This window comes from Pinus tabuliformis, chromosome 5_2 (assembly GCF_031772625.1).
Source record: "Pinus tabuliformis cultivar Carrire ecotype Pingquan chromosome 5_2, CPIR1, whole genome shotgun sequence".
NCBI classification, from domain to species: Eukaryota; Viridiplantae; Streptophyta; class Pinopsida; order Pinales; family Pinaceae; genus Pinus; species Pinus tabuliformis.
In genome coordinates, this window is record NC_142306.1 from 511887824 (window position 1) to 511906941 (window position 19118).

At 38.6% G+C, this 19118-nt stretch overlaps 1 protein-coding gene across 1 annotated transcript in view; it reads right to left on the reverse strand.

The window, feature by feature from the left end:
- Positions 1 to 19118, reverse strand: part of LOC149159930 (protein CONSERVED ONLY IN THE GREEN LINEAGE 160, chloroplastic-like) — a 302860-nt gene that overhangs the window by 113718 nt on the left and 170024 nt on the right. The window contains exon 7 of the mRNA XM_089436593.1: positions 1092 to 1187. Within this exon, the coding sequence (XP_089292719.1) occupies positions 1092 to 1187 (96 nt within the window). The remainder of the gene's footprint in view (positions 1 to 1091; positions 1188 to 19118) is intronic.

Here is a 19118-nt window from a genome sequence, read left to right on the forward strand (position 1 = left end):
GAGGACGTTGCTGCATGGAGAGGACTTGCACTTGTCTTGGAGGTATTCCTTTGACCTTATACATAGTGTAGCATGCTGCATGCCCTCTAAGGGGCTTACATAAATACATTGACCTTTTGACTTCCTAGAAGCACTTAAACATGTACTTGACCTACTTCAATAAGCAACAAACTCATTGACAAATAATATAAAAATAATTTCTCTTTTCTTGAATAAATACAAATGTCAAAATTACATTTATGATGACCGAACCTAGTTACATTTCCTTCAACAGGCAGCAGTTGCTGGAGGGGCCAAGAATTCCAGACATGCAGTAGAGGCCAAAACTCTGTCGCTGGGGGTCGAAGTTGTCCTGCTAGAAGAAATTGGACCGGGCTTGACTTGTACAAAGGAAGCACATCATCAAGAAGGTTGGACTTGGTCATGGAAGGGTATTGGTCTTGGTCTAGAGGTCTTGGAATTCGTCAATTAAAGAATCTATAAGAAGAGAAGGGATTTGTGGGTTTTCCCCTCAACTGGAGAAGTTTTGGCCCTGGTTTGCAGCCTATATCCCGTGTTGTTGTGTATTGTTGATCTTCTTGTTTTGATAGCTGTTTGATGATAAGCATAACATAATAGTAAGAGAAGAAGCTAATAAGTAAGAAAAAGTCAAAAGGCATCAAAAATAGTTATCAAGCTTAAGAGAAATCATCCTGCTGCAGCCCTACAGACTTGTCAACATATCAAGTATTTGTAAAAGAAAACTGCAAATTACCTTAGGTATCTATTAACGTGGAAGTGACCTACTTCAAAACAGTAAAAGAATGAACTGATGCAATCTAATATTTCTATTTAATAGGAGTTGAAAAATTACTAAAATAACTCACTACTATATTATTATTTTAATCATGCTACGCACAAGATGTTCAAAAACTAAATTCTGGTCAAAATTCAACAAGACAGCGAAGATAACTATTAATATCCAATAACAGGAAAGTTTGATACTTTCACACACAACATTTTAACAAGTTATTAATTATTCAAGCATTAATTTCTGTTATTCTATTCAGAAAGAAACATCAAGTATAATGAACAAGCTTTGTTACAATTACCTGACAGTCCCCTGAACACCCTTCACTCCATATGAATCCACACTGTTGCCCAACATTCGGATGTAAGCAAGTGAACCAAGAAGTCCAGCACCAAAGCTGTTCAAAAGACAAAACATCCCATGGTTAACATCGAGTTTGAATTCCGCAACTCCTAAAAAAACTATCAGAAGTTGAAACGTTTCTAGATCGCATCAGATCAAATGATGTTTCATGAAACTGAACATGAAAGACACTTTACAGCAAACAACTACAACAACAAAGGTGTGCTTGGGAGAAGAAAATCCCAATATTCATGCAAGGATAAATAAAATAAACATCAAAACTACAGTGGGACCAAAATCAAAGCATTTTAAGTGCTAGGTTCCAAACTAAAGATGATGGAATTGCAATAAAGAGCTTGCTTCAAAGAAATTATTTATACAAATAGAGTGTTGAAGAAAGTGTAACTAGGTTTGGTCTTCATGACATTGTAATTATGATTTATAAGAAAATGAATTTATTATGCCTTGATGCATGGGTTTCATGAGCAAGAGGTTTATTTATTAGCAGCTCCCATTGAAAGCCTTAGTGTAAGTCAAAGAGTCAATGTCATGTAAAATATTGGTTATGTTAAATAGTCATTAAGTTAAATGAAAAGACAAGTCTAGTCTTGAAAGTACACCTGCCTAGGTATAAATGCAGGTCTTCATTGTAACATTCCACATCACTTATACATTTTTATATATAATAAATTATTATTACAAAATACCTCGTGTATTTTTACATTCAAGCCTACAAGCTACCAGTTTTGATGCTTTAGTGGTATCAAATCCATGGCACACAATATAATCATGCGGGTCTTTGAACGTTGTTCGCTGCACAATGTGCCAGTACGTTCATGTCCTGAATGCGTTGAACAGTTTAGTAAAATTCAAGAAGCATTTCAGCATTTAGAAAAATCATTTGCAGAAGTTAAAGCATGTCGAAAGGAAATCGATAATAAGGAAGATAATAGTGATAGTGAAGAAACTCAACTAGGTGTGGAGAAAGAAGGATTTGTGAAGCTCTCACCTTGTAGTGGAAGCTCTCTTGAACGCCAACCCAGTGTCTCTCCATTGGTGGACATGTCACCGTTGTCAGACAAGGCTGGAGAACCAACTGATGAGCAGCAGATGCACTCAACCCCGAAACAAGATTCAGACTTGAACATTGTTGATGAAATAGATGACCATCTGCACGAGTCTCCAGATGTGATTGCGAATCACAAGAAGGCAATTAATAGTGATGGAAGTGGCTCCAGCAGTTCTAGTGATAGTGGAAGTGACAATGAAAGTGATAGTGGAAGTAGTGACAGTGGGAGTGATAGTGATCAGAGTAAAAGCAAAAGTAGAAGCAAAAGCAAGAGTAGAAGCCCAGCTGGAAGTGGGAGTGGAAGCAGCAATGACAGTGAGAGTGAAGGTAGTTCTAGCAGTAGTGAAGAGTCTGATGTAGACATTATGTGTGATGATGATAAGTCTGACAATGAAGCTGAGACCATGAAGGATCTCAGTGATTCTAAACTAACCCCCTCCCATACTGACAGAGACAAGTTTGGTGAAAACTATAAGCAGAAGGTGATGATTGAACAAAAAAATAGTGGGCAACCCCCACAGTCACCAAGGAACTCAGAAGATATTGATGTTTGTGATGATATAGTTGAGGGAGAAGAGATCAGCAAAATTGCCCAACATTACATTGGAAAGATAACATCTGATGGTGAAGATGACACTGACATGGTTGTAGATATTGATTTGATACATTGTGAGGGAGAAATCAAATCACCTGAAGGGAAAATAACCATTTCTCCAGAACATCGTAAAAGAGAAGATATTCATAGTTCGATTGGTGTTCGAGGATCCAAGGGTGCACCTATGGATGAAAGCAATTCGTCAAAGGAGAATCCAATTGGCAAGACTCTGCAGAAATCTGAAAAGATGCCTAAAAACATTTCTAAGCATGGTCGTGATAGTAATCAAAGTCAGATAGGATCTGAAAAGTATAGCTCAAGACAGGATAACAAAATTCGAGCAAAAAAGAAGGATGAGTTGGATTCAGATATGAGAAGAAATCGAGATGTCACCTTATCTCAATCCCTCTTTGAATCTCCTGCTAGACCTGAAATTACCTCTAATAGAAAAGATCTTGAGACACGACAGGTTGCAAAAGTGATGAACAAAGCAAGGTTTACAAATGCTAACTCTAAAAGGGCTTTTGAACATGCAACTCCTGTGGGAAGGTCTGCCCATGATGAAGATACCTTCAGGGGACAGGCTTCTACAAGGGCTCAAACTGCTTTTGCTAAAGATTTGGATGATGCTGAAAGTTTTGATCAACATCTTGATGGACAACAGTCATATCAAAGGCCTTTTGATTCTAATTCAAGAACAAAGGTTCCAGATGTTATGCAGGGTTCTGGGAGGTATGTTGACTCTTTAAATAAAGTAGGTAAACTAAATGACAAAGCATCAAGACCAGCTAATGAAAGTGACATCTCCACTGCCAAAAGCTCTAGTATGGAAGACAAAAATTCAAGATATGAAATGACACTCAAGACTGCACCAGATGATGATGTAGTGGCTAAAGAAAAATTCAATAATTCCAATTTTTCAAAGGAGCAGTCTTTAAGGGAATTAAGGAGGAAAAAACGTAGCAAGAGACTTGAAGTATCTGAATCAAAATGCCCTATACCTCCAAAGAAGATGGCTATGGATAGGCAGATCCAAGATGATTTGTTTAATTCAGTGTGTGCCATTTGTGATAATTGTGGAGAAATTCTAGGTTGTGAGGGACCTTGCATGAGGGTTGTCCATCCAAGTAGAGAATCTGGCGCTGATTCCAATTGTAAATCACTAGGTTTAACAAAGGCACAAGTGAGGGATATACAAAACTGCTATTACCTGAACTATAAGTATAAGCGACATCAATGCTTTATTGGTGGAAAGTTGGGCTCCTCTGACAAGTCAGCAGGAGCAAAGGTATTCAAATGCATTTCTTCAAAATGTGGACACTTCTACCATCTCCCGTCTGCACTGTCATCACCCATCCGTGTGTTCTGATGTCCCAACCGTTCCCTTGCTGCTACTGACCCCTGGCCCTGTCTACACCACATTCACAGTCTACGTTCCTCTCGTACCTGTTCCGCAGCAAGCAGCAAGCCCCAGTCCACCTTGTCGTGTACACAGTTCAAACGTTGCCCAGTCGTAGCGTACATGCCGTCCAGCATTCGCTTTGTGTCGTCAACTTCTTGTCGTCCAGAACCCAAACCGATAAGCAACGGCAGGGTAACGTATGGTATCGGTTGTTAAGGGGACAGGACGCTCGGTCAACGGACGTGACTGAGCAGACCGTGACGTCGCTCCATTAAACAAACAAAAAAAATTGATCATACGATTGTTAAAAAAAACTATATAATATATGGTTATAGTTATATACAAAATATATAATCATATAACGAATATATTATATTGTAATTTAATTAATTAATATTATTTTAATATTAAAAATTAAAAAAATAAAAATATATATATATATATATAGAGTTCAAAAAAAAAATTAGAGTTATTTAAAGAAAATCCAAAGGAATATTATTGATGAGCTACATGACGAGAGGATGGTCAGATTATATAGATCGAGTGACAGACACTAAGTGAAGAAAATCGACAACATTAAAAGCTTTGAGGACAAAGCTTCTGAAGGAAGGGGCTATGTTATGAATATAAACCATAACAAGTAAATAAATGAAATAAATATAAATATTACATAATCAGATATTGGTTATCTTAAATAGTCATTAAGTTAAATGAAAAGACATGTCTAGTCTTGAAAGGACACCTGCCTAGGTATAAATGCAAGTCCTCATTGTAACATTCCATCATCACTTATACAATTATATATATAATAAATTATTATTTTAAAATACCTCTTGTGTATTTTAATTTTTTACATTCAAGCCTACAAAGCTATCAGTTTTTATGCTTCAGAAGCTCTTCTTGAGCATGAGAAAAATATGAGTCTATAGAAATGACAAGTAGCCCTCCAAGACAAGCACAAGAAGAAGTCTGCAAGCTAAACGATGAAAAAGAACAGTCATGTCAGCATCAATACATATATATGCAGCATATGAACTCAGCGATTATCAGAGAAGATATATATTTTATTATTAATGAATGAATGGATGATTTACTATTTGTGGGAGGCCCCTGGCTTTACATTGTCTTGGGTGACTCTTGGTGAATGGGCATGTCCTGTGATCATGCTCTTTTGCCTATTTTAACTAATTGTTACAGATATTAATTAATTTACATAACATTGCCTCCCTCCTGAAAAGATGCTTTGTCCTCAAAGCATACGTAACGATGGATGTTGTTGAAGAAATACTTCAGACTCCCAAGAAGCTTCTTCTTCTGGTAAGTCCTTCCACTTGATTAGGTATTCTTTGATTACTCGAGATCACAATTTCTTTTCCCTGATGGAGATGATGCCTTTTGGTTCGAGAATGACCCTTCCTTCGTCATCTAACGATGGAAGTGTTGTTTGTGCTGATTGATGTTCACCAAGTGCTTTTTTAAGGCAAGATACATGGAAAACGTTGTGAACACGACTTTTATCAGGAAGGTTTAAACGGTAAGCTACTTGACTGATCTTTTTGTTGATTTGGTATGGCCCATAAAACTTTGGTGCTAATTTGTTTTTTCCTTTCTGTTTTAAGGATAACTGCTTGTACGATTGGAGTTTAACAAATACCCAATCTCCAACTTCAAATTCTCTCTCGGTTCTATTTCGGTCAGCTTACTACTTCATATGGTTTCTTGCATTATTTAAATTTTCTTTTAGAGTTTGGACGACCTTTTGGGTTTCTTCTAGTTGGCTTTTAACAACTACTAGTTTTGTCTAGCTGATAGCCAGGTCCTTCCATTTTGGAGGTTCGTACCCATACAGAGCTTGAAATGGAGTCATTTTTGTTCATGTGTGGTAAGTAGAATTGTACCACCATTCAGCAATATGTAACCACTGAACCAACTTATTTTGTTTGTCTGTGGCGTAACAATGTAGGTAAGCTTCCAAACATTTATTGACAACCCCTGTTTGCCCCTTTGTTTGAGGATGGTAAGCAAAACTCATGTTGAGGTAGGTTCCTATATGATTGAATAATTCCTTCCAAAAATTACCCTTAAATTTGGCATCTCTATCGCTCACAATGACCTTTCAAAATCCATGTAATTTGTAAATATTTTTGCAAAATATCTCAGCGATTCGTTTTGCTGAGTCTAATTTCTTCATTGCAATAAAGTGAGCATACTTGGTGAGTCTGTTGACTACTACAAGAATCTTATCCTTACCATCGAATACAGGTAACCCTTCAATAAAGTCCATTGGTATTTCTTCCCATTTCTAATTCGGAATGTTTAAGGGACGAAGTAGTCTGGGTGTCATAATATTTACATTTTTATTCCTCTAGCATTTATCACATTCGGCTACATATTTTTGAATATCATTGCTCATTCCCTTCCAAAAGAACGATTAACGTGCGTTGTAGTAGGTTTTAAAGTATCCTACATGTCTGGCTGACAGTGAATCATGCAACTCTTTGAGAACCTTGGCTTTAAATTTGGAATCTGCATTCAGATAAATTCTTCCCTTGTACCATAGAATATCGTTCTTCCATTCAAATTTTGAATTCCGAGGAAGATTATTGATTATAACACTTCTTTCTGGATCTTTTGTGTACTCACTTCGAATCTCATTAAGCCATTCGGGAATAATCACTGACACTGCGAGTAACGATGGTTCCTCGTCTTTCCTCGACAAGGCATCAGCTACTACATTATCTTTCCCTTTCTTGTGCAATATATCCATGTCAAAGGCAATGATTTTTTCTATCCATTTTTGTTGTTCTGTAGATAGTGTTTTCTGTTGGAGAAGATGCTGAAGACTATTATGCTTTGTTCGTATTAAGAACTTACTTCCTAAGAGATATTGTCTCCATTTGGCTAATGTGTGCATAATAGCAAGCATTTCCTTGTTATATGTAGACTTGAGACGTTCATGCTTATTGAGCTTTCTGCTTTCAAACGCGATTGGATGACCGTCCTGCATTAGTACTGCTCCTATGCCAAAACCCGAAGCATCACATTCAATTACAAATGGTTTTGAGAAGTCTGGAGTTGCCAATACAGGGGCATTAGACATAACTTCCTTCAAATCTTCAAAACACTTTCCTGCTTCATCATTCCATCGAAATGAGTTCTTCTTTAAAAGGTTTGATAGGGGTGCGGTTATATGGGCGTAGTTTTTAATAAATTTTGATAATATCCTATCAACCCTAAGAATCCTCTTAGCTTGGAGATATTAATTAGTTTGGGCCACTCCCTTATAGCCTTGATTTTATTAGGATACACTTTTACTCCTTCATGGGATATTATTTGTCCAAGATATTCTACTTCTTCCTTTCCAAAGGTGCATTTGGACTTCTTGGCATAGAATTGATGCTCTTCCAACAGCGTAAGAACCTTCTCCAAATGTTGTAGGTGCTCCTTCCAAGTTTTACTATAAATTAAAATGTCATCAAAGAACACTAACACGAACTTCTATAGATATGGACAGAATAACTCACTCATAGTAGCTTGGAATGTTGTCGGTGCATTGGTTAACCCCAAAGGCATTACTTTAAATTCGTAGTGACCTTCATGTGTTCGGAATGCAGTTTTTGGTATGTCTTCCAACCTTATTCTGATTTGATAATATCCTGACCATAAGTCCAGTTTTGAAAAATATTTAGCACCATGTAGTTCATCCAGCATTTCATCAATGAAGGGAATTGGGAACTTGTTTTTAATTGTTATTTTGTTTAGTCCTGGATAATCGAAGCATAACCTGAACAATCCATCTTTTTTCCGCACCAATACAACTAGAGCAGCATACAAACTTTTACTTTTTGAGATGATGCCACACTTTAAAAGATCTTGGATTAATCTCTCAATTTCCATTTTTTGATGATGGGGATATCGATACGGTTTGATGTTGACGGGGTTTGATCCTGCTTTGACTTCTATTGTATGCTCGATTTCTCTATTAGGAGGCATTTTCATGGGCAGGTCTTGGAATACCTTTTCGTGCTTCTAAATTAGCTCTTGTACTTCTGGTGCTTCTTCATTGATCAATTTTGAAGTTAACATTTCTAATTGGTGACATTGTACTACAGAGGCTGGTGCTCCTCTTCGAATCCTTTTCATCATTTGGGATGATGATACGATTTAATTCTCATGTGCTTGGAACCCATATAATTTGTATTTTTTCCCTTCCCATTTAAATTTTATAAACTTCTTTTGATGGTTGGCAAAGTAAGTACCAAGGGTTTGTAACCATTGGATACCTAAGATCACATCCACTCCTCCTAATGGTACTGTGTAGAACGGAGATTCTAAATTAAAGTCTTGAATCTGCAATTTGACTTTATGGCATTTCCCTACTTTTTCAATTTTCTTACCATCGGCTACCATAACCTTCATGTTGGGCATGGGAAATGTGAAAATGTTGAGTCTCTTCACCATGGTTGAGTCCAAAAAATTGTGGTTGCTACTGTTATCAATGAGAACCATCACATTGTTCTTCTTGATATGTCCTTTTAATTTTAATGTCTGGGGTTGTGATATACCTATCATGGCCGATAATGATACTTGCAGGATGCTCTCGTCATCTAGTTCTAGAGAGAATTCTGGGGAAGCTTTGATTTCTTCTATGTCTAATTCATCACTGTCTGAGTCATTAGTTGCTTCGCATTTATACATGTTTTTGGTCTCTTTTCCTTTAGCACACCTATGTTTAGGGTCCCATTTTTCGCCACAACGTTTGCATTTGCCCTCTTTCATCCTTTGCATTTCCACGTTAGTTTTTTCTCCTTCACAAAGATGAGGTGGAACATACTTTGTGTTATCCATATTTGCATACTGGCGAAATCTTCGTCTCGAATATACTCTTTCAACCTTTGACCACAACATCTTGTCAAATTTCTTTTCAGCAGCTTTTGCTTTTTGTCTTGCTACTTCTATCGACATAATGTCATGAAGCTCAAGTTCTGCTTGTAGATGGGGTTTAAGTCCCGAGGTGTACGATTGAATGAGACAAGTTTCTGATAATTCGGGTACTCGTGTTGCTAAAGTCTCCCATTCTTGAGTGTATTCATCCACATCTCCTTTTTGTTGCAATCTGGTGAGTGTTGAGAAGAACTCTTCTTCCTTGACACCTTGGAACCTTTTAAAGAAAGCATCCTTAAATTTCCTCCAACTGATAGCAAGTGTCAGTCTTCTTCCACCACATATACCAATTATATACTTCGCCTTCCATTTTCATGGAAGCATCCCTGATCCTTTCATCGTCATTGTCAATATCGTAAATCTCAAAATATTCTTCTGCTGTATTGAGCCAAGCAACGCTACATTTTTCGTTACCGTCAAATTTGGGTAACTCGATTTTTGCTCTACGTTGATATGTCACTAATGGCGAAGTGAAAAAGGGGTATTGATTTAAAAACGACATATTGGTGTAGGGATTCCAGAGCTGCCTATTTTCAAAATTCGTGTTATTGTTTCCTTGATTAGGTGTGGAAGATGTCTTTGGGGACTCAGGTTTCTCATGTGCGTCTGATGATTTTGACGAATCTAGAGAATTGAAATGTTGAGAAGCCTCATTATTCCAAAGCATTTGATCGGGTGTAATCTTCAGGCTGGTACAAATACAACCCAACAATACCATAGCTTGATCCACCTTAACTGAAAGGTCTGCCTGATCCTTTTTAAATTCATTCTTGTTCTCTTCAAGCTGGTTCTTTGTTCCCTTTGTTGTGTTTTGCAGCTCCTCGATTTTATCGCCTTGTCCAGTCACCTTAGTGTCAAGGTCTACTAGTCTTTTATTGAAATCGGTCGTCGACATTGAAGAAGCCATTGAGCAGGTCTGAGGTGGAGTATACTTATATAGCTTAACTCTTTTTCTTAACTTGATCCTAATTTATTTATTGTACAATATATGTTTTAATTTAATAATCTTAAATATATATATATGACTGAATTTATAATTGAATTATATAGTATTTATATAAATATTAATTAAAGTTTAATTAAAATTTATATAATCACTATATAATAAAATTATATATGGCATAAACTTTAAAATTATACGATATAATTGAAAGTAGGTCGGTGGGAAGACACAATGGCAAGTGAACAGACGACGGAAGGCGGAGAATAAGAACGACAAGTTTGGCCGGAGCAGTGAACGGGCTGGATGGTTCAGTGTTTATGTCCTCTGTGACAGGGGTTACCAGCCAGTGGAATGATGGTTGACAGTAGCGGATTGGTGGGGCGTTTCGTGGAAGGGCTCGTTGGAGCGGTTGTAGATGGTGCGGATAAGTGGGAATGGAGAAAGGGTTCGACGGTGGAGAAGAGGGCGGTTGTGTGTGCAAACGATGGAGCAAAGACGAAATTGTGTACAGCAACGGGGTTGAACCTGTTCTGATACCACATGCAGCAAGTGAACTCAGCGATTATTAAAGAAGATATATATTTTATTATTAATGAATGAATGGATGATTTACAATTTGTGGAGGGCCCCTGGCTTTATACTACCTTGGGTGCCTCTTGGTGAATGGGCATGATCACACAATTTGTGGAGGGCCCCTGGCTTTATACTACCTTGGGTGCCTCTTGGTGAATGGGCATGATCTGTGATCATGCCCTTTTTCCTATTTTAACTAATTGTTACAGCTATTAATTAATTTACATAACAATATAACTGTCAAGTCGGCTCATAAAAGGAGACACACCAGTTCAGTGTACATGTCGGCTTATTTATGGAGACATAAAAACTATAAATAGGCGGGTAAATTTCAGAATTACAGTCATACCTTTTCGGATAGCTCTGAAACTTCGGTCAAGTACAGTACCTCTGAAATCTTGGTCATAATTACAGTGACATACTCAGACACCTCTCTGAAGTCTTAGCCAAGTTCAGGGTTACAGGAATATCGGATGAAGGAGCTGTACAGTACCTCAGTTAGGAGGACTCTATGGTTTTCAGATGAGTATGACATGGGTATGCAGTCCCACACAGTCTTGGCATAATCATGATAAGAAGTCAGTAATCCTGCAATGATATATTCTCGGCGTAGCCATGACAAGTAAGATCTCAGTGAATACAAGACTTCAGTGCAATCATGATAAACAGTCACATTCTCATTCAAGGTGCAAACATGATACTATCATGGTTATGATCTCGGTGAAGGCTATGATGAGACAATCATGATCTTGATGGATCAAAAGGCAGCTCCCCAACGCATATCTCAACATGGAGATCTAGTTGATAAAGACCTCGGTGAAGGGACAGCAAAGATGTTACAGTAGTAATGGTGCAGCAATGATGAGGAGCTCAGCATTGACAAAGAAAGAGGATTGGTGTCTTGGTCATGGAGTTGCCTAATAGGTCAAGGGTCATGGTCTTGTATTCGTCATTTGGAATCTCTATAAAAGGAAATTTGTGCGGGTTCTTCTTTCCAAGAGGGAGAGGTTTTGGCCTTGGCATAATGCCAACATCTTGTGTTCTTGTCTCTTTGTTTTGGTAGCTATTTGATGAACTAAAGAAGACACACTCTAATAATAATGAGTGAAGATTGGTATAAGAAGAAAAATTGAAAACACCTCACAAATAGTTATCATGCTAAGAAGAATCACATTAACTGCATTTTCCCTAGATTCTTCAACATAAAGTTCCCTTCAATCAAAATGTTTGTGCTTTATTATAAGATCTGCAATAACAGGCCTACATCTCTTTGCATAATGACATGCCATAGCCCAGATTTCAAAGTATTCAGTCCTTATTACAAGCAAAGTTGTGGAAGAGTTCCTTTCTGTTCAGCATTTGCAGTATGAAAGTTTACATCCTATTTGTATCCCTCAAGTGAAGAATTTTATCATGGAGAATATTGTCGGTGCCCAAATACCTTCAGTGGAGGAAAACTGAACTTTCACATAGAAACAAACCTCAAAATTACCTAGCAGCTTACATTGATGTTATATTGTGCCTTCTCAGATTTTATTACTTTTGTGTCGTGCAAACTCGCTAACCTTGGGTGCAGGTGGTACCATATTGGTGAGTCAATGCACATCATCCCATTCTGCGGTCAGACAACCTCCATTCAAGAGGACACTGAAAGGCACCAGTATTCAGCACAGAGCTTCCTTACATCCAAAGTTGAACAACTAGACACATGTCCCTAGATTTTTCTCTTTCGCTTTGAATGGTAGAACTTAGAACATTGACTGACCACCTTTAGTCCTCCCATAGATCACCCAGTCAGACCCCTTCAACTGCAAAAACTCCATGGAGGACCTTGATAGGCATTGGATTGGTAATTTGGTACCCTCATGGTGATTGATGCAAAAAGTGGTGTCTATGCTTTCTACTCTACATCTACCTCTATCTTTTATGTGGTGTATGGGCTCTCTCGTTTTTAGGGCATGCCCTCTAGGGTCACCCTTTGTTACTCTATTCATTTCCACTGGTATCTCTTTATCTTTTGGCTTTCAAACATGACCTTGGCACTACCACATTATGTTTGTGGCTGGTTGTATTCTCTAGTCCCATTAACCTACTCTTTTGGTCACTTGTGGAGTCTAGACTCTAGACATTAATAAAAATGTCTCTCTTTCTCCTATCAGAGTAGTTTCAGACAGTGTTACTACACCTATTAAATCATCCTCGAGTGAACTTCTCTCTTCCATTAATTATCCCACCACACATGGTTAGTGTTTATCTACAAGAGAAACACATGGCTAGGGAAAATCATATGGCTTAAATACTTGTACGCACCCAAGCAACCCCTTTAGCATTTGCCAATAATGTACAAGGCTTCATGAATAAACTCCTTTAATGAGAGAAAAAGTATGTTGCAATCTATGGGAAAAGATGAAGAGACTTTCAGCTCTAGTTGCGTCCTGCTTTATAGCATGTCCCACAAACAAAACAATTTTATATTTTTTTCCTCATTTTGAATTAATGCTTCATATAAATTGGATCAAACTTGCCCATGTTAGACATAACGGTCATAATTAAACTCAGGCATGTATTCAATCACTTTCGTCATGTAAAAAGTCAAAGTAAAATGACTTACATGGAACCTGTTGCACTCATATTGTCAAAGTTCCGAGGAAGCAGATGTACCATAGTTTTTTTCGAAAGATCGAGATCATCAGTCGTCAACACCTTGTTATTGTAAACCCATTCTGCAATTTTTTAATGTAAATGATGCTAGTAAGACCATGAATGTATGTAAGAACCTAGGTAAGCCTATTATTTTGGCAATAATTTCATCCTAGGAGATTTTTCATCTCACTAAGTCATCTGTGTTTCTAAACACAGATGGTCGGCAGAGTTTTTCCCTCCAATCTCACCCCAAAGCTAGGGTGGAATTTGTTGTCAAAGTATTAGGTGAGTCCTAGTGTTCTAATCGAGTCTTATGTAAAAGTGATTTGAGAATAATTTAAGCTAATTGGCTAAATTATTTTATTACAAATCACTTGGTCTACTAGATCATATTGTGACGTGGAATTGGGTATGTAATTTCAGGGTCTAAGCCGAACAAGTATTCCCCCTATGAGGGTTAAACTTGTAAAAATATTATGTAAAGATCATTTTAGTGCATGGTCCCTCATTCTTACACACCATGGCTAAAATAGTAGAGGATGGAAAAAATTATTAATGCCCTCAAGTGTCAATTAATTAAATTTTCTGGCAAAAATAAATTAAAATCCTAAGCCAGAAATTTAATTAATTAGAGTCAAAATTAAAAGTCTAAAGAAATTAAATTCTCCAAATGAAAAATTTTGTGGGTATCAAAAGAAATAAATTTTGGAGGTCCCCCACCAAGGGAAATTGAAATTTTCAAGAAAAATTGGACCCTTGCACCTTGGTGGTTAAGTCAAAGTCAATTTTTTGAAGAAAATAGCTCAAAATAATTACTTTTGAGCTAATAAAAAAGGGATTTAATGAAAAAGTCGAAAATTCCTCAAAATAAATATTTTCAACTACTAAAATTAAATCATCATCAAGGATTTATCAAAGATCAAGATTATTTTGACAAGGATCAAGCTTGTTACCACTCAAACCAATAGGGGGGCATAAAGGGGTTCCTAAGAGGGCAATTGCTAGGTTAAGGGAAACGATGGAGGCTTAGCCCACTGTCACCACAGCTAAGCCTCCCTGCTCTTTACGAACTTTCACCGATGGGAGAAGACTTGGCAGTGTAGGGATCACTTGTAAAGTATATGTCAATGGATAGGTGAGAAGTGACCTTGAAAACCCTTTCCCAAGGATGGAGGGAAGAATGAAACTTGCTCGCTCTTTAAGCAAGGGACTTGGTCCACCAGGGGTAAGGGGTGAGGATTGGAGGGTTGAGGGAGAAAGGATATGCTTATAAACAAGGTACGCAATCCCTATAATCCTTGGGAAACATGGATTCCCAAATGGTCCTTGACAAATAATCTTATTGAGACGTGGAACCACACGGGACCAACTGGACCCAACCCAGGTTCGGGGATGGAATGCAGCAACCAATGATGTTCCTATCCTGGACGAGCTGAGGGGAAAGGACCAAACAAGAATATTTACTTCAAAAGGTTTAATTGATCCTATTGAGGTCTAGCCATGGGGATGCCTAGGCAAAATACGACCCTAGAGCTAGGGCTTGGGATTCCTGGAGATTCAACCGTTAGAATTACCTCAAATTTGAAGAAGAGGGAGGGGACCCACCAGCGCAGTATCCTATAGGAGACCGAAGTTTTTTCTTGAGTCAATTCTCGGGAAATTGATGACCTAGATGACCTCATCGGATTAGACCTAGGAAAAAAGGGGAAAAGGGTAAAAAGAGGGTTAAATGATCACCCTTTTTGAGGGATCAGTGCCTAATTCACTTGGGGATATGGATTCAAGGATGATGATAAGAACTTGGTTTCTTGAACAAGGCCAAAACGACAGCTTCATCCAATGTTGAGAGAAAGAAAGAAAAGTGACCTCAAGCATTTATACTTCAAAGAAAACAATGCAAGCTTATTGAGACCAATGTTATCGGAACCGAACCAATCATCGAACCAAAAAAAACTTGTGGACTGAGAACCAGTCAGAACCGGACCGGAACCAAAAAAAAAACCGATTTACCCAAAACACATAAAATATTCATATTTTAAAGAAAAACAGATATATTAATGTACATCCATATGAATCCAAACCATTGTGGAAATTTCTAAGTCTGACACATCAAAAATCCCTACTGCATTATCTGGTTTATTATCTCCTACTTGTTATTTCAATTAACAAGTTATTTATCAATATAAATACTGAAATAAACACAAATGCAGCCTTCAATCGTCCCTGGAAAAACCCAATGTGGTAAAACCGATGCAGCAAATGAGGGTTTTATTATTATGCAGTTTTTTGAATACAACTAAGGTGCCAGAAATGGCTCACCCTTCAGAGATTTTCCTTGGCAGAAGTACCTTTCTTCGGAGACGAATATTCCGACGAATCAGCAACCGAATGAATAGCCTCACAGTGACTTCGACTGCTCCCTTAGCTAGACAGCGAAAGCTGCTCCAAGCTACCCTCAGGAACTACATCACCCTCCAGAGACTGCATCACCCTCTACAGTCTATGTCAACTAACCAACTCTCAGTCTTCCCCACGAAAATTCCTCAGCGCTGCCTCTTCAGCCCAGCGTCAGCTCTACAGCCCTCTGTGCTGCCTTCGTCAGCCTCTGCTACCTCTACGTCATCCTCTTGGCCCTTTGCATCAACTTCATGGCCCTTTGCATCCTCTGCGTTGGCCCCATCAGCCTCTGCATCAGTCTTGGCTGCCACTGCGTCATCCTTCCAAGGCTCTGCGCTGTCTCTCTAGCACTCTCTTTGCCTCTCTGCTATGTATTCTCAGCCTTTTACCGAATTACCCTTCGCTGCAACAAATCACTAACTCAATTTCTCAGCAAACCCTGCCCCAGAAAATCGAATTCTTGATCAACTTGGTGTGTCTCCAACTAACCCTCAAACCTCCTCTTATACTTTTCCTATTGAAGATTCAACGATCGAGATTAAGTCCCTAATCAACGGCTAAGATTAGATCTAGCTTGATCCATGTTATTTCGAACTTTCTCGCCCATATTATATTAATACACATTAATATTTTAATTTTCCTAAGTTTAGACTTAGGAACCCATTAAAAACATTTATTATTTTAATATCTCTCCATCCGGGTGGAATTTCCCCAAACGATTTCTGGGTCTTGGAGATCTTATGTGCCTTAGCCTCTCCACTAATTTTCATGGCTAGAGCACATCCAATGCTACCAAAAATCAACATTATACACAAATATGCAAAAGTTCTCATTTCCATAGCAAGTAATAGTGCATATAACCAAAATAGCACTTAGTGCAATACATCGTTGAACCAAAAATGTTACAAACAATCAAGAAGAAGATTCTAAAACGCCTTTATAGTCCAAAATAACATGCTAGATCATAGTATTATACTACATCCTACAATGCTACAAGCTACAACTATAGCAAATCAATGATCAAATCATCAATCATCATCAAAATCATCATCCTCCTCCTCCTCCTCATCCTCATCTAAAGAATGAGTAGCATCCAAGTCTACAATGGGATTACGGCTTGATTCCCCTGGCCCTAAAGCTGCTACTCGTGCTTCTGATATATCTGCCTTTGCATCCTGTGGAGGTGGATCCAAGTCCAACCAAGAAAGGTCTTCATTGTCAAATGTTGTTGGTTGACTCTCCACAACCCATTCTAATGTTGGATCAAAGTCACCCAAGACAATGTTGCTTGTTTCAGGTGTTTTATTCAGCAACTGATTGCTAGATTAGGTTTAGAAATTAGGAAAACTATAAAAAAACCAAAAAAAGCCTTTTTTTAACTGCATGGTCGAGCGGTAGTAGGACCCGCGAGCTGGCAGAACCAGTCCAGACTGGTTCGATGCCGAACCGGCCGATTCCATACAAAAACCGACCGATTCGGTACCGAACTGGTCATTTCTGGTTCGAATGGCTGGCTCAGACCAGTTATGCCTCCAAACCGGTGGGACTAGTTGGTTTTGCCGAAACTAGTTTGGTTCCGATAACACTGATCGAGACAAATAATCTCTAAGAAATTTCATTCATATAACATTGGCCTATACATTAAATTAGCTAAAACATGCTCAAGTCCACATTTCAATCATGTAGCAACTAGACCTAATTTAGCAGTATGCAACAACAAGAATAATAACATCAAAATTTACTTACAACGTTATAGAGTATATCCAACCAGCATTTCGTTTACAAGACAAAGCTCCAAGACAAGATAAATAGCCCAAATCCATACGTCAAAATTCATCCATCTCCAAAAAATATCCTCCAAGGAAAAAATGCGAAGTTTTCTATAATTAGAGAGATCCCAAGTCAAGTGATGATACAAATGAGTGTATCTAACATCAATATATAGCCTTCTAAGGAGTTTGAATTAGCCTATGGGCCTACATTAGCCCCTAATTATAAAATAATGTGCAAATAAAACCCCTATTGGCGACAAACCCACCAAACTAGATCACAAATGTAAAAATAAGCCTCACAAGGGGCCAAATAATAATATGTGCATGTCGTAGGGCCCTCCAAAGGCTCAATAACATCCTGAAGTGCCATATTGACGAATAAATTCCTCGGAATATGATGGACAAGGGGGTGGACCCTTGTTCTCCAAGTAGTAGACTTGTGGTGCTCCAAGTGGGTATGAGGGCACATAGATGACCACATGGGTCTCCATATGAATCGGAGATCCTCTCCAAAAGTCCAAGTGGTGGAACGAATGCTGCCATGACATCGTACAAGACTTGCGACACCTGTCAAAAGTGTGGGGCTCCTGTGGGGGCCTACTGGGCATAATGTAACAAGCATATCACCATCATCCCAAAAGTGGGTCACTAGTAATCTCTGAGCATCCATGAACATCCGTGGAGTGTTGTCGACTGTTGTGGAGGCCAATAGCTCTCTATGCACACCCTACATGTGCCAATGTAGACCACTGGGGTTAGGATCCCATATAGGGCGACCAAACCCAAATGGAAACCACCTGTAATCCTGCATAAGATCCAATGTGTTCCCTAGGCTTCCACTACAACCAGTCATTGAAATAATCAGTAAAAGAGCTTAGAAATCATGGACAACAATGAGGACACTTCATAATGGCATGCCCTTCCGTAGTGGGCTTTGGCATGTGCTAATGTCTCCAAGCTCCAAAAGGGGTTAGCCAAGTACTTTATTAGGTGGTTTCAACCCTTAAAGGGGATAGTATGTCCAAGGTAGATCCCTGTAATGGGGGTGGCATGTGACAAATAAATGAGGTATAATAGGAAATGAGAGAGGCAACCCTGCGCCACATAGTGGGGCATAGGAGTAGCTAGATAAAGAGAAGCCCGTACCTGGGTATGTAATGTATAGGAGGGACCAGTCGTGGTACATGAGGTGCTCTGGCTTTGATTTTTCCACCCTTCTTCATATACCTTTTGCCTTTTATGAATTTTCTTTAATTAATTGCTCGAAGCTCAAAGGACAAGAGCATGGTGTGTAAGATATAGCAGTGATTACCCCCTTTTAGGTAGGGCGGTTCATTGCCCTCCAGGGGTTGGGGCAATCATGGGTTCCTGAATGATAGAGGAGGCTCATCTAGGGCCTATGGAACCAGGGTGATGGCCAATGATTAGGGTAGAGCTCATGTAACGGCTTTTGCCCACGTGCTGATTATTTTTGTCCCGACCATCTTTGCATTTTGTGATATAGTTTCCTGTTAAATGTGGCCAATTACGCTTTTCACTTTTTTTCTTTTAATTGCTTCAACCTCCAGGGGGCAATGAGATAGGGAGGCTAGCCCTATGTGGACCCAAAATGGGAATGTGGACCCAGGTGGGAGAAAAGATGAATGGG